The sequence below is a fragment of the Aegilops tauschii genome, chromosome 2 (genome assembly GCF_002575655.3).
Source record: "Aegilops tauschii subsp. strangulata cultivar AL8/78 chromosome 2, Aet v6.0, whole genome shotgun sequence".
NCBI lineage: Eukaryota > Viridiplantae > Streptophyta > Magnoliopsida > Poales > Poaceae > Aegilops > Aegilops tauschii.
This window is the reverse complement of record NC_053036.3, coordinates 563803279-563818182: the sequence shown is the minus strand read 5'-3', so window position 1 is coordinate 563818182 and position 14904 is coordinate 563803279. Positions and strand designations below refer to the sequence as shown.

At 47.5% G+C, this 14904-nt stretch overlaps 1 protein-coding gene across 1 annotated transcript; it reads right to left on the bottom strand.

Moving 5' to 3' along the window:
- Window positions 1-11961: 11961 nt before the first annotated feature.
- LOC109765517 (FCS-Like Zinc finger 14) lies at window positions 11962-13085 on the bottom strand. The gene is made up of 2 exons (XM_020324298.4): window positions 12764-13085; window positions 11962-12682 (listed from the first exon to the last, which is right to left on the bottom strand). The coding sequence occupies exons 1-2, from the start codon at window positions 12910-12912 to the stop codon at window positions 12439-12441; spliced, it is 393 nt and encodes a 130-aa protein (XP_020179887.1). The 5' UTR covers window positions 12913-13085; the 3' UTR covers window positions 11962-12438.
- Between the last annotated feature and the right edge of the window lie 1819 nt (window positions 13086-14904).

The window sequence follows — 14904 nt, the reverse complement described above, 5'->3', positions numbered from 1 at the left end:
GACATGTCCTTCACATAGAAAACCTGCACCACATCATTGGCTAGGACGAATGGTTCGTCTGCGTACGCAAGATTGTTGAGATCCACTGTTGTCATTCCGTACTGCGGGTCTTCCGTTACCCCGCCTCGTGTCATATTGACCCATTTGCACCGAAACAAAGGGACCTTCAAACCATGTCCATAGTCAAGTTCCCATATGTCCTCTATGTAACCATATTATGTGTCATTTCCCCTCTTGGTTGCTGCATCAAAGCGGGCACCACTATTTTGGTTGGTGCTCTTCTTATCTTGGGCGATCGTGTAAAATGTATTCCCATTTATCTCGTACCCTTTGAAAGTAATTATATTTGAAGATGGTAACTGGGACAGCAAGTACAGGTCATCTTCAACAGCGGCGTCATGGATGGCACGTGTCTGCAACCAACCGGCGAAAGTCCTTGTTTGTCCACGTGCAATCCAGTCGTCAGACTGCTCCGGGTGTTTGGAGTGTAGAAAATTCTTGTGTTCCTCCATATACGGAGCCACCAAGGCGGAATTTTGTAGAACTGTGTAGTGTGCTTGAGTGAGAGAATGCCCATCCATAGATATTATTTGATCCGGTCCTAGCGTGCCATTTCCACCGAGTCTGCCCTTATGCCGCGATTCAGGAACGCCAATCGGCTTAAGGTCAGGAATAAAGTCAATACAAAACTGAATGACCTCCTCATTTTCATGGCCCTTGGAGATGCTTCCTTCTGGCCTAGCACAGTTATGAACATATTTCTTTAAGACTCCCATGATCCTCTCAAAGGGGAACATATTGTGTAGAAATACAGGATCCAGAACGTTAATCTCTTCGCATAGGTGAACTAGGACGTGCGTCATGATGTTGAAGAAGGATGGTGGGAACACCAACTTGAAACTGACAAGACATTGCACCAAATCATTCTCTAACCTTGGTATGATTTCTGGATCGATTACCTTCTGAGAGATTGCATTGAGGATTGCACATAGCTTCACAATGGCTAATCGAACATTTTCCGGTAGAAGCCCCCTCAATGCAACCGGAAGCAGTTGCGTCATAATCACGTGGCAGTCATGAGACTTTAGGTTCTGGAACTTTTTTCTCTGCCATATTTATTATTCCCTTTATATTCGATGAGAAGCCAGACGGTACCTTCATACTGAGCAGGCATTCAAAGAAGATTTCCTTCTCTTCTTTGGTAAGAGTGTAGCTGGCATGGCCCTGATGTATGCCGTCTTTTTCGTGCATACGTTGCTGGTCTTCCCGTGCCTCCGGTGTATCTTTTGTTTTCCCATACACGCCCAAGAAGCCAAGCAGGGTCACGCAAAGATTCTTCATCACGTGCATCACGTCGATTGCGGAGCGGACCTCTAGGTCTTTCCAATAGGGCAGGTCCCAAAATATAGATTTTTTCTTCCACATGGGTGCGCGTTCGTCAGCGTCATTCGGAACAGATTGTCCTCCAGGACCCTTTCCAAATATTACCTTCAAATCATTGACCATATCATGTACATCATCACCAGTACGGTGGCGAGGCTTCGTCCGGTGATCCTCCTCACCTTTGAAATGCTTGCCTTTCTTTCTTACGGGATGCCTGCTTGGAAGAAATCAACGATGTCCCAGGTACACATTCTTCCTACAATTATCCAAATATATACTATCGGTATCATCCAAACAGTGCGTGCATGCGCGGTATCCCTTGTTTGTCTGTCCTGAAAGGTTACTGAGAGCAGGCTAATCATTGATGGTCACGAACAACAATGCCTTTAGGTCAAATTCTTCCTGTTTGTGCTCATCCCACGCACGTACACCTTTTCCATTCCACAGCTGTAAGAGTTCTTCAACTAATGGCCTTAGGTACACATCAATGTCGTTGCCGGGTTGCTTAGGGCCTTGGATGAGCACTGGCATCATAATGAACTTCCGCTTCATGCACAACCAAGGAGGAAGGTTATACATACATAGAGTCACAGGCCAGGTGCTACGGTTGCTGTTCTGCTTCCCAAAAGGATTAATGCCATGTGCGCTTACACCAAACCATACGTTCCTTGCGTCACCTGCAAAGTCCTCCATGTACTTTCTCTTGATTTTTCTCCACTACGACCCGTCAGCGGGTACTCTCAACTTCCCGTCTTTCTTACGGTCTTCTCTGTGCCATCGCATCGCCTCGAAATGCTCTTTGTTTTGGAACAAACATTTCAACCGTGGTATTATAAGAGCATACCACATCACCTTGGCAAGAATATTCTTCCTGGGGCGCTCGCCCTCGACATCACCAGGGTCATCGCGGCTAATCTTATAGCGCAATGCACCGCATACCTGGCACGCGTTCAAATCCTCGTACTCACCGCGGTAGAGGATGCATTCATTAGGGCATGCATGTATCTTCTGCACCTCTAACCCTAGAGGGCAGACAACCTTCTTTGCTTCGTACTTACTCTCGGGCAAATCTTTGTTTTTTGGAAGCATCTTCTTTAACATTATCAGCAACTTTCCAAATCCCTTGTCAGATACACCATTCTCTGCCTTCCATTGCAGCAATTCCAGTGTGGTGCCTAGCTTTTTCTTGTCAGCTTCGCAATTTGGGTACAACAATTTCTTGTGATCCTCTAACATGCGTTGCAACTTCTTCTTCTCCTTTTCACTTGCGCAGTTTCTCTTTGCATCGGCAATGGCACGACCTAGATCATCAGTGGGCCCATCTGATGCCTCTTCTTCAGCTTCTTCCCGCATTGCCGGCTCAGCTTCTTCCCCCATTGTTGTACCATCGTATTCAGGGAACCCATGGCCAGGATAGCTGTCGTCGTCCTCTTCTTCATTGTCTTCCATCATAACCCCTCTTTCTCCGTGCTTGGTCCAAACATTATAGTGGGGCATGAAACTGGACTCAAATAGGTGGACTGAATGGTTCTTGACTTAGAGTAATTGGTATCATTCTTATAGCCGGCACATGGACAAGGCATAAAACCATCCGCCCGCTTGTTTGCCTCAGCCGCAAGCAGAAAAGTATGCATGCCATTAACGAACTGGGGAGAGCATCGGTCATCGTACATCCATTGCCGGCTCATCTTCATTACACAGCACCGAATAGACCAAATTAATACAAGTTCATACAACACTTATTCTCATAAAACAAACATACAAGTAACTCTTTAGCTAAAGCATTTAAATGCAACAACAAATGCGATCAAGATCGCAACTAAGGTAAGAATTGATCCAACAGCATAATGATACCAAGCCTCACTATCAATGACATATTGTCTAATCTTTCTAATCTTCAAGCGCATTTTCTCCATCTTGATCTTGTGATCATCGATGACATCGGCAACATTCAACTCCAATTCCATCTTCTCCCCCTCAATTCTTTTCAATTTTTCTTTCAAATACACGTTTTCTTTTTCACCTAAATTTAACCTCTCGACAATAGGGTCGGTTGGAATTTCCGGTTCACATACCTCCTAGACAAAAATACCTATGTCAACTTGATGGGCTTAATTTGTCATAAACACGAAATGCAACAAATAGTTATAAAAGAGAATAGACCACATCCGAATCATAATCCGGATGAGGGCCGACGGGGACGGATACCAAAACCATGGCACTATGTATTACAAACAACGTACGTGTAAGATAATTATACGAGTAACTATATATCTAAATCACACAAACATGAATTTTTTATATAAAAAAGATAAGAACAAGAGGCTCACCACAAGGTGGTGCCGGCGACGGGACGGTGCGGGCGATCGACGGTGGTTAGGACGGAGACGGGAAGGCACTAAGTAAACCACACCTACATATGCAAACTAAGTGTTATTTTGACCTCAGATTGCATATAAATCAAATACTACCACATATAATTCCTCCCAAAATAAAACCCACAAATCACTATACTTATAGAGCATTACAAGAGTTAATCTAGCAATGAGAGATGAAAGGACAAAGTTGCTAACCTTTGTGATCATTTGGATGGATGGGGTGCCTTCAAATATTCATAAATTTTGGCAAAAATGGAGTGTGAGCTCGAGAGGAAGAGGAAGAAAACAGAGGAGAGGGGAAAAACAGAGCGCTTCGGCTCGGGCTGGACGAAGCACTATATATAGTGTGACCTTTAGTACCGGTTGGTTATATGAACCGGAACTAAAGGTTCGTCTCTAGTCCCGGTTCGTGGCATGAACCGGTACTATAGGCTATAGCCAGGCCCCAGCCTGACACAAGCCTGCCACCACCTCATTAGTACCGGTTCGTGGCATGAACCGGTACTAAAGGTTCGCCACGAACCGGTACTAATGAGGGCCGCCCACCTAGCCGTTGGAACCAGCACTAATGGTCATATTAGTGCCGGTTCAGTTACAAATCGGGACTAATGTGCTTCACATTAGGCCCTTTTTCTACTAGTGGACTCTCTATTATGCAATATGCCGATGACACAATTCTTTTTATGAAACATGACCTAGACAAAGCTCGAAACCTGAAACTCTTGCTTTCGCCGTTTGAGAAAATGTCCGGTCTAAGAATTATCTTCCATAAAAGCGAACTTTTCTTCTTCGGAGAAGTTGTTGAGGAGGTATCCGATTATGCTGACATGTTTGGTTGCACACATGGTCAATTCCAGATTAAATATCTGGGAATACGAATTCATTATCAGTGTTTCACTATTGTGGAGTGGAAGCATGTAGAGGAGCGTCTAGAGAAACGGTTGAGCAGTTCGAAAAGAAAACAACTCTCAGTTGGAGGACAACTGGTTTTGATTAACTTCATCCTCACAAATATGGTGCTCTATATGTTTTCTTTCTTCAAACTCCCAAAAGGAGTCCTACATGGACAGGACTATTGTAGACCAGACTCTTTTTGAAAGGAGATGGTAAAAAGAAAAAAATAGGTTGGCCAAATGGTGCGTGGTTTCCAGACCAAAAGACCAAGGTGGCCTCAGCATTCAGGACCTGCAGGTCAAGAATGAGTGCCTACTTAGTTGTTCAAACTTCTTACTGATGATTGTTTTTGGCAAATCATCCTATGCAACAAGTATTTAGGCCAAAAAGAAGTGTTTCGGGCATATTGAAAACCTGGAGACTCGCATTTTTGGGCTGGCCTAATAGAGGCAAAGAGAAATCTCATCCGCTTTTGGTCTTTCGCGATAAAAGACTGGTTGGATATTCGGTTCTTGGAAGACATCTCGCTAGGCAATGTCGGTCTCCGAGATCAATATCCAGCCTTGTACAACATTGCTCGTGATAAGAATATTACTATTGTGCAGGTGCGGAGTTCATCACCGTCGAATATTTCGTTCAAGCGAGACTTGATTGGGCCTCGGCTTATGTCATGGAGTGAAGTAAAAAAATGCATTTAAAAGGTGTAAGCCACCATTTCTCTTCTATATAATTATCCAACCCCCAATGAGCTAAGTGCATGTAGAAAGTAAGGAGACCATTTTTTTTCGAAAAGAATGATCACCCCTGGCATCTGCATCAGAACGATGCATGCAGCCATATATTATTAATAATGCAAAATCTAGCAGTCGAACAACCTCGACTCAAAAATGAAGCGGAAAACAAACCCTGAGGTTGTATACCTCGCGATAGTAACTCCCCCAGATAGCCACTAACCCTATGTTACAAGACACATCAGAAACGAAAAATACACAACTCCTACGCTGCACCTTCAAGAAGGAGTTGGCGCACATGCGCCTATGATGATGAGTCCACCACAAGGTTGGACTCCGGATTCTCATCCCCAAAGTAAGGAGACCATGTGTATGAATGTTATTGATCTTGATTACAGTGTGATGAGAGAGAGGCAAATTTTTTATTTTAAAATGCATTGCAAAGATAGAAATACACTTTTTATAGACAAAAGTCAAATGTATACTCTTCACCGGACGGAGGGCAGTCCATCCACTATGAGGCTACATAAAAACAAAACAAAACACCAAGTTCATGGCATCCTGGTCATTTGGGCAGTCCATCCACTATGGTGTCCAGTGACAGAATTATGTAGAGTGCATGGCGTACACCTGCGATGATCGAATTCACGAAGTTAACAAAGTTCGCCAAAAGAAGCCGAGAATTTAACACAGATTCTGATTGGAGAACCAGCACCTATACGCTGTCATCTAAACGACTTTGCATCCACAAGTAATAATGAAGCGAGTCGTATATACCAACGTCTGCATGACATAAAAACATAATTTTAAATTTTATTTACTCTTTATTTTAATTTTACAATTCATCCAAAAGCATATGCACCCAGAGCCAAAAACGACCATCCCAAAACTGAGTGAGTACTAGCTCGACTACTACTCGTCAGACGAGGGAACCGGATGATGATATATCAAATGCTCTTTTTTAGGAAAGGAGGTTAAAACCCCGGCCTCTACATCAATCAATCGATGCATGCACGCCTACAAACTCGATAACGTGGAGTGTTCACTCCACATATCTAAAGTTGGTGTCGTCGCCGATTCATCAACATAACATATCGCAACCTACATTCGGTCCAGCAAATCTAAAGCATACAACACACATACGGTTTAGAAGGCGCCATCATCATCGTCGTGCTAACCCGACTTAATGGAAGAGATCCTCATTATCATTGCCAGTCCGGCCACCCATCGATGTCACCACGGCGCCCAACGGCACCACCTCCCTGTGCGAATTGCTGAGCACGTCGCAGTCGCCGCCGGTACACCAAAGCATCATGCCGCCAAGTACCACCAGCAGACATAGCTTGAAGTCTCTGGAAAAACTGTCGTGTGTAGCACCTGCCGAACAGGCATAACAAAGCGCAACACCTGTTGGCATGACTTGCCATCTCCACCGAAGCTCCGTGCAAGACGAAGCTGCTCCATCGCCTACCTCTGTCTTCCAGCGTTGCTCCACAAATAATGCTCCCTAGAGAGAAACATCACCACAGTGCTGCCATCATCCGATCTGAAAGACCAGATCCTAGGGTTTCTCCTGGAGCAGCACGAATGGGTTAATAGTAGTTACACGACGATGCTTTCATCAAGGTAACGACGCAGAACGCCACCATCGCCCGCCGTCGGCTCGGTATTCACCGACCACTATGTCTCCGCGACTCGCGGACGGAACTAGATGACAGATCCCGAGATCCGAACACCCAGCCTCAGGCCGACCACCTCCGACGAAAGAGATGACCACCACCGTCGGCTGCACCGCCAGACCAGATCTGACCGGAGGTGCCGCCGTCGAGACCACCAGGCCCTCCATGCCGCCGCCGCCCGAAAAGGCCGGCCAGCCGCTGCGCACGCCACCAACGCCACCGTCCGTAGCTGGGCCGCCCTGTAGCCGCTGCCCGAGGCAGGGCCAGCCACCGCCGCCGCCTGCCGCAGCTATCTCCACGGCGTCGCAAAAACCGGATCGGCCACGCCACCTCACGCCTAGGAGCCCCGCACCACCCCTCAGACGCGCGAGAGAGGAAATCCTCCGCCACCGCCATCGCCCCCCGGCTTAGCACAACAACATCCCCCAACGGCGACGATGGGAGGGGAGGAGGGAGAGTGTGCCCCCGGCGGCAAGGTTTTTGGGCGCCTCACGAGTCGCCTAGCGGGGGAAACGCGGGGGGCTCGCGGACGGACAACAACATCAACTACTTTTCTGTCACGGTGAGCGTCACTCCAATGCACTCCTGCAAAGCACTCGAGTCACCTGACGCACCTCTATATGGATGTTATTGGGGGACAGCCTAAGCATGGCACAAGTGGAATTTGTTCATGTGTCTTCAGGTTGGATCTTTTCAATCTAAACTTTTCTTCATCGGTGACGGTTGTTGTCCTGATGCGCTGGTCCTATGGGATCTTAGCACGACGACTTCCCAACTGTCTAGTATAACAAGTTGTGTCCGGCTCCGGCAAGGAAGGGGCGATAACGGCGGCGCTCTTTCGGCTCCCTTCGGTGCTTGTCCTCGTTGCTAGATGGGAAACGAATCTAGATATAATTTTTATTATTTCTGGTGTTCATTGAAAATGAATAAATTGAAAGTTTCACTCAAAAGAAAAACATGCTCTTACATACTATGATGTCTCGTAAAAAAAGGGAACATCAATTTCAAGGCATCCTATTCGGCCACTCCACTGGTGTCTAGGGACCGGAATTAGGTAGAGTGGATGACGTATAGAGTACCGGTGATGATTTAATTCCCTCCGTTTCAAATTACTCGTCGCCAAAATCATGTATCTAGAACTAAAATACATCTAGATACACTCATACCTACGACAAGTAATTCGGAGCGGAGGGAGTAGTAACAGCGAAGCATCTCTGTGAAATGCATAAGAAGAACATGCCCCCACGGATATCAAGACCCAGTACACGAACTAGCAGCGTTAATTATCTATAAGCTCGATACCTATTGCTTGATACGTATTGGATTGCCCTTTGTCGAAAAACCTGCTGTTTGATAGTCACTGTCACTCTTCTGTTCTCGACTTCTCGTGTCAACGAGCACTCTCCAAACACTGTAGGGCTACAAGCTAGACCACTCTCCTGTTGGTCCGATGTGGGAATAACGGGATGATGATATATCAAATGCTCATGGACTGACAGTAACATCAATTGGTTTTCTGTCACGGTGAGCGTCACTCCAATGCACTCCAGCCAAGCACTCGAGTCACCTGACGCACCTCTATATGGATGTTACTGCGGGACAGCCTAAGCATGGCACAAATGGAATATGTTTAGTCTTGTCTGAGTGGCTATCAAGCGAGTGGGCTGCTCCGTATTGATGGGTCAATTAATACAGGCCGATTGCTTAACCAGCATCTCGCTCTTTGTCATTGTCCTGCAGCGGGTAGTTGATTCCCTGCATCTACGGATGATGGATCTACAAAAAACAGTTTCTCAACCACCAGCAAATTGATTTATGTCTGAATTTCCGTGCCCTTTGCCGCAATTCTTGTAGAAGGCACAGTAGACTGCCTGATTTAAATACATCTCGAATAATGGATTTCTTCAAACTGTGCGCGCTTCTTGGCTTTGCCCTCTCGCTTTGCAGAAACTCATATGACGGAGATTTTTTGCGAAATACCCGAAGAACAGCAACTCTGAATATCTATGCTACAGGAGATTGCACTGTTGCTGGCTTGCTGCAGAAAAGGAAAAGGTTTCAGGGTTGCGCAAAAAGTAAGAAAAAAAATGAACAAAGCAAGTTATTTTTTTTTTAAAGGGCCTGAACAAGGGAAGTGACCAACTCCAAAAGAAGCTAGAGCATTTTCTGTTGTATTGGCGCAAGGGCGGTGAAAGACATGAAAAGATCAAGCACTGTACTATCAGGCAATAGCGCGTTCGGTCCTTTCAGAGCATTTCCTCGTCACAATTCACAGGCCACCTTTCCTGTTCTTCAATAGGAATATATATAATGCCCAACTGCTAATCAATAGCGATGAATGTTCTGACAATCAAGCACCACGGAGATCTTTAAACAAGTGCGACAGCAGTACGTACGTACGTAAGCTAACTCCACCGCGAGCAATTTAATTTCGTGCCGCGGTGCTCCGCACCAGAAGTATAGCCTACATGCGAATGGTCAGTCCGCGCACTTGACCCTTTTGAGAGCTTTGGTTTGGTTGGTTTTTTATGATTGATCAGTGACCGGACAGCCTGTTCGGACGTTTGAGACGGATATAAGGCGTGTGGTTGTAGATGCTCTAAGCTCCATAAATACGTGCCGTTTGGTCGCCTGTGTTGCCTTTGCCGCGCTCATACGTCGAAGAGCGATCGCTCTAAACACTGTAATGTACTGTACTGAACCAAAACGGGTGCCTGATGGCTGGTGGTTGGTCGGTCAGGCAAGGGAACGAACGGGGGCAGCTGATAAACAGTTCGTGAACGGACAATAAGACGACTACTTTTCTGTCAACGACTCCAGTGCACTGCCAAGCACTCGAGTTACGTGATCGCACATCTTTGCGGATCATAATTGATGACTACCTAAGCATGGTACAAAATGTTTAGTCTAGTCTGGGTGGGATTACAGTATTCATGAGTCAATCAATATGCCGACTGCTCGGCCGGGATGTTGATCTCCTTCATTTGTCCTGCCGTGGACTGTGGACAGAGTAGTTGATTCCATGTATGTACGGACTACCGATGACGGGTCTGTAAAAACAGGTTTGTCATGTGTGTTGGTCTGCAGCAGTCAGGCTGTAAGCTCTTCTTAACTGCATGGTTCACCATAGCTGAAGCTCTCTTTATTTCGCATCAACGGTAATTAACTTAGAGTTTCGTCCTATTTTACCCTATACTCCCTCTGTTCCTGTTTACCTGTCGTATTTTGAATTTCGTAGGATTTCTTGCACAAGTTTCCATACCACGAGAACACGCCAACTGCAAATGAAAAACGAGTTTCAGTACTGAATGGAGCCGGTGCAGTGGCCAGCGGCTACCAAAATGGGCTGGGCCCTAATGCCATACTATCAGCCCATTAAACCGTAAGGCCCTTCCGGAGCTTCCCTCGTCATGGGTTAGCTTTCGGTTCTCCAACAAACAACAGTGCAAATCCTCAAACAAAAAAAAAAAACAGTGCGGCCCCCACCTGCTGCTAATCACGATCATGAGCGTAGCTGTTTTGACAATCCGCGCCATGGTTTAGGTTACCGACCACTACGGAGAACAATAAACAAGTGTGGTGGCAGCGCCAGTACGTACCTCGTAATCAGACTCACTCCAGACTCCACAGCGATCGCTCTGACGTGATCCATGCACTGACGTCTCGGCTAATTAACTAGCCCCGTCCGCATTGTGACCGCATGCCTCCCCAACGACCAGCAGGATGGTCACCTTCCATTAACAATCGCAGTACGTACGTAGTCGTAGCAAATAAACTATACTGCCATGATGCGTCCCCGCAGAAAAATCAAAACCACCATGACGATGTGAATAACGTACCCCGTCCGTCCGTTTAGAAATGCAAGATCGCGTCTCCCAACAAAAGTGGACAAATTATCGGTGATGGGCCGGGCATTAGTTAACGGGGGTAGGTTTTGGTGGCATCCTGCCATCCCGGTCACCTTTGTACGCAGCACCACTAGTTAATCCCTCCGGTGGTACCACCGAGCAGAGCTAGCGTTAAGAAATTGCGATCATAGGTAGCACGGCACGGACCTGGCTGTAGTAGCCACCTAGTTCGGCATCCATAGCAGCCGAGGTCCACTCCGGGGAGAGTAGAGTAACGAAAAGTTGACACTCACTAGGTGGTTCCCCGGATTCCAGCCAGCCCGCGGCTCACGCTGGGGGGACACACTCCACCCGCACAGGTGGACGGACCCCGTGATGCCACGGTAAACCGCACCGTCGCATTTCTTTATCCCTCGGTGATCTCGTCTACGGAGTAGCTAGTTTTATCGTAGGATTTGCTTTAGGAATTGTGGTGGAATTCCTACGTTTCCTACGGCAGTAGAGTAGTTCATGTAGATCCTGGCTGAGAAAAGGTGAATGAATTGCTCGCGGGAATATGCACTGCCCGTTCTGCTTGTCGGGCGTGGCGAAGAAGATGCCGGGAAATCAGGCAAGAAATCTTGCATAAGATCTATGGGATCGATTGCATTCGTTACAATATTAGTGGGCATCCAATCCTGCGCATCTCGGGTGACTTTTAAAAGAAGCTAGACCGGCATAGTTTATGCGTGTCTTTGCACCGCTGCGTGACTCCATTGGCCGTCCAATTTTGATTCGTAGTAGTAGTGTTGTGATACTTGATCACTGAACTAATCTTTCGTGTTGATTTGAGATCGCCCTGGTCAGCAAGTATGCGCACTAAAATATGTCTCACACTCTCACGTCGCCATCCTTGAGGTTGCGATGACACTGTCAAATCCGCGCCGGACTCGGCGCTGCCACAGATACAGTGAGCAAGAAGCTCTGAACCTTCGATGCATCACCACTCTGAACTCTGAATCTGAACCAGATTTCTGTTCAGTTTTTCCTACATATCATGCAGCCAGCCACACTATCTCTGTTTCGTTGCACTTTCATCCAAATGTTCAGAAACACATGCACAAAAACATGTAGTATTGATCAAAGTAACAACAAGATTTACATCTAGAGCGTTTGGTACGGAAAATCAATCCCATTCCACAAAAGCAGAACAAACAGCCAACTTAATCTGGGGCGAGAAGAATGGAGAGGGAGCCCATGCACCATGATGCATTGCATGCAACAATGGCCCACACTCTCGTGGCTCTAAAGTTCTAACCTCGATCGGGACACACTATTTGTGAAAAAACCTCCATGTCCAGCCGCCCGTGGAACAACGGGACCCTAGATCAGGCGTGTACGTACACCACTAATATATGCATGCAACCGGTCCCTAAACCCGTATGGTCATAGACGTGCGAGTACGTGTATATGTCCGTCGTCCTGTACTGTACGTACGTGTGCCAAACTGAGGTCGCCGGAGATCGGGTGCAGTCTAATCAGAGCGTCACACGCGCAACGCGGGGCTCCTCGCGGCGAACCCGGCGTCGGCCCACGGGGCGGAGCCCACCATGGCCGCCCGCGGCTGCGGCTCCGGCTCCGGCTGCTGGTGCTGACGGTGATGGTGATGGTGGTGGTGGTGCTGCCCCTTCCGCGCCGCCGACACCGCGTGCTTCTTCCGCCGGTGCCTCGCCCTGTCCACCTCGATCTGCTGATGCCTGCACTCCTCGCTGCAGAACGGCGTGTCACCTCTGCACAACACAGTACACACACGTAGTCACGCACACAGACAAGATGGTCGCGTTGCATGCAGCTGGGACAGAACGACGGACCTGTACATGAAGATGTCGCCGGAGAGGGACTTGCCGCAGAGGGAGCACTCCTCGAGGAAGTGGTGGCCGTGGCCGTCCGCCTCGCGGACGCAGAACATGGGCGATGACGGCGGCTTCATCGTGCTCATGGCGCCGGCCCCCTTCATCATGCTGCCTGCGGCCGCGAACAGCCTTAGAATTGGGAGCAATGCCGCCTTGACATGGCACTAAATGTCAAGGAGGCTCGGCTGGCTTGCCGTCTTCCGGGGGGTGTGCACAAATAGGGCACGGCTCAACTCCATTTTTAGCCTCCCACGAACGACGAGAGGCTGCAAATTCACACCGGAGGAGAGCAGAGCCATGAATAGAAGCCAAAGGTGTAACGCCCACGATGCGGCTATATCTCCCACGTGTCGAGGCACGACTTAGAGGCATAATCACATAGTGGTTTTGTCGCAAGAAGGGTCATCTTCACACAATCCCATGTAATGAACAAGAATGGGATAAAGAGTTGGCTTACAATCGCCACTTCACACAATACATAAATAAATATCATCATACATCATCCAAAATACAATCATATAAACCGACTACGGTCAAAATCCAGATGAAAATAAGACAACCCCAAATGCTAGATCCCCGATCGTCCCAACTGGGCTCCACTACTGATCATCAGGAAAAGACACATAGTAACGACCACGTTCCTCGTTGAACTCCCACTTGAGATCGACGCCATCGTCTGCACTGGCATCGTCGGCACCTGCAACTGTTGTTGGAAGTATCTGTGAGTCACGGGGACTCAGCAATCTCACACCCGCGAGATCAAGACTATTTAAGCTTATAGGACAAGAGGTGCAAAGAGGTGGAGCTGCAGCGGCAAAAACATATATGGTGGCTAACTTGCGCAAATGAGAGCGAGAAGAGAAGCAAAGGAACGGACGTCATCTAGCAATGACCAAGAAGAGGTCCTGAACACCTACTTACGTCAAACATAACACAGACCGTGTTCACTTCCCGGACTCCGCCGAGAAGAGACCATCACGGCTACACACGCACTTGGTGTATTTTAATTGGGTCAAGTGACAAGTTATCTACAACCGGACATTAACAAATTCCCATCTGCCTCATAACCGCGGGCACGGCTTTCGAAAGATAATACCCTGCAGGGGTGTCCCAACTTAGCCCATCATAAGCTCTCACGGTCAATGAAGGATAAACCTTCTCCCGGAAAGACCCGATCAGTCTCGGAATCCCGGTTTACAAGACATCTCGACAATGGTAAAACAAGACCAGCAAAGCCGCCCGAATGTGCCGACAAATCCCGATAGGAGCTGCACATATCTTGTTCTCAGGGCACACCGGATGAACACTACGTACAGCTAAAACCAATCCTCGAGTTTTCCCAAGGTGGCGCTGCAAGTGGCTCTAGTTTGGACCAGCACTCAGAGGAACACTGGCCCGGGGGTTTAAAATAAAGATGACCCTCGGGCTCTAGAAAACCCGGGGGAAAAAGGTATAGGTCGCAAATGGTAAAACCGAGGTTGGGCCTTGCTGGAGTAGTTTTATTCAAGGCGAACTGTCAAGGGGGTCCCATAAATCACCCGACCGCGTAAGGAACGCAAACTCAAGGAACATAATCCCGATATAACAGTAACTAGGGCGGCAAGAGTGGAACAAAACACCAGGCATAAGGCCGAGCCTTCCACCCTTTACCAAAATATATAGATGCATTAATTAAATAAGAGATATTGTGATATCCCAACATATCCATGTTCCGACATGGAACAAACTTCAACTTCACCTGCAACTAGCAACGCTATAAGAGGGGCTGAGCAAAAGCGGTAACTTAGCCAAACAACGGTTTGCTAGGAAAGGATGGTTAGGGCTGACATGGCTAAAATAGGAGACATGATATAGCAAGTGATAGGTAGCGAGCATGGGAATAGAGCGATCAACTAGCATAGCAAAGATAGAAGTGATTTCGAGGGGTGGTCATCTTGCCTGCAAGATTCTCAGAGTTGTCAAAAGCTTGATCCTCGTAAGCGTACTCGACAGGTTCCTCGTTCACGAACTCGTATCCCGGCTCTACCCAAGACAAGAACACAAACAAACGGAACCACAATCAACAACGAGAAATGCGCACGCAACATGATGCAAAACAT

Bases quoted from the DNA above. Each gene is read 5' to 3' on its own strand.
- LOC109765517 (XM_020324298.4), bottom strand. From the start codon at position 12,912: ATGATGAAGGGGGCCGGCGCCATGAGCACGATGAAGCCGCCGTCATCG. The intron at 12,683-12,763 runs GTCCGTCGTTCT...TGTGTTGTGCAG, and splicing joins GGCGACATCTTCATGTACAG to AGGTGACACGCCGTTCTGCA.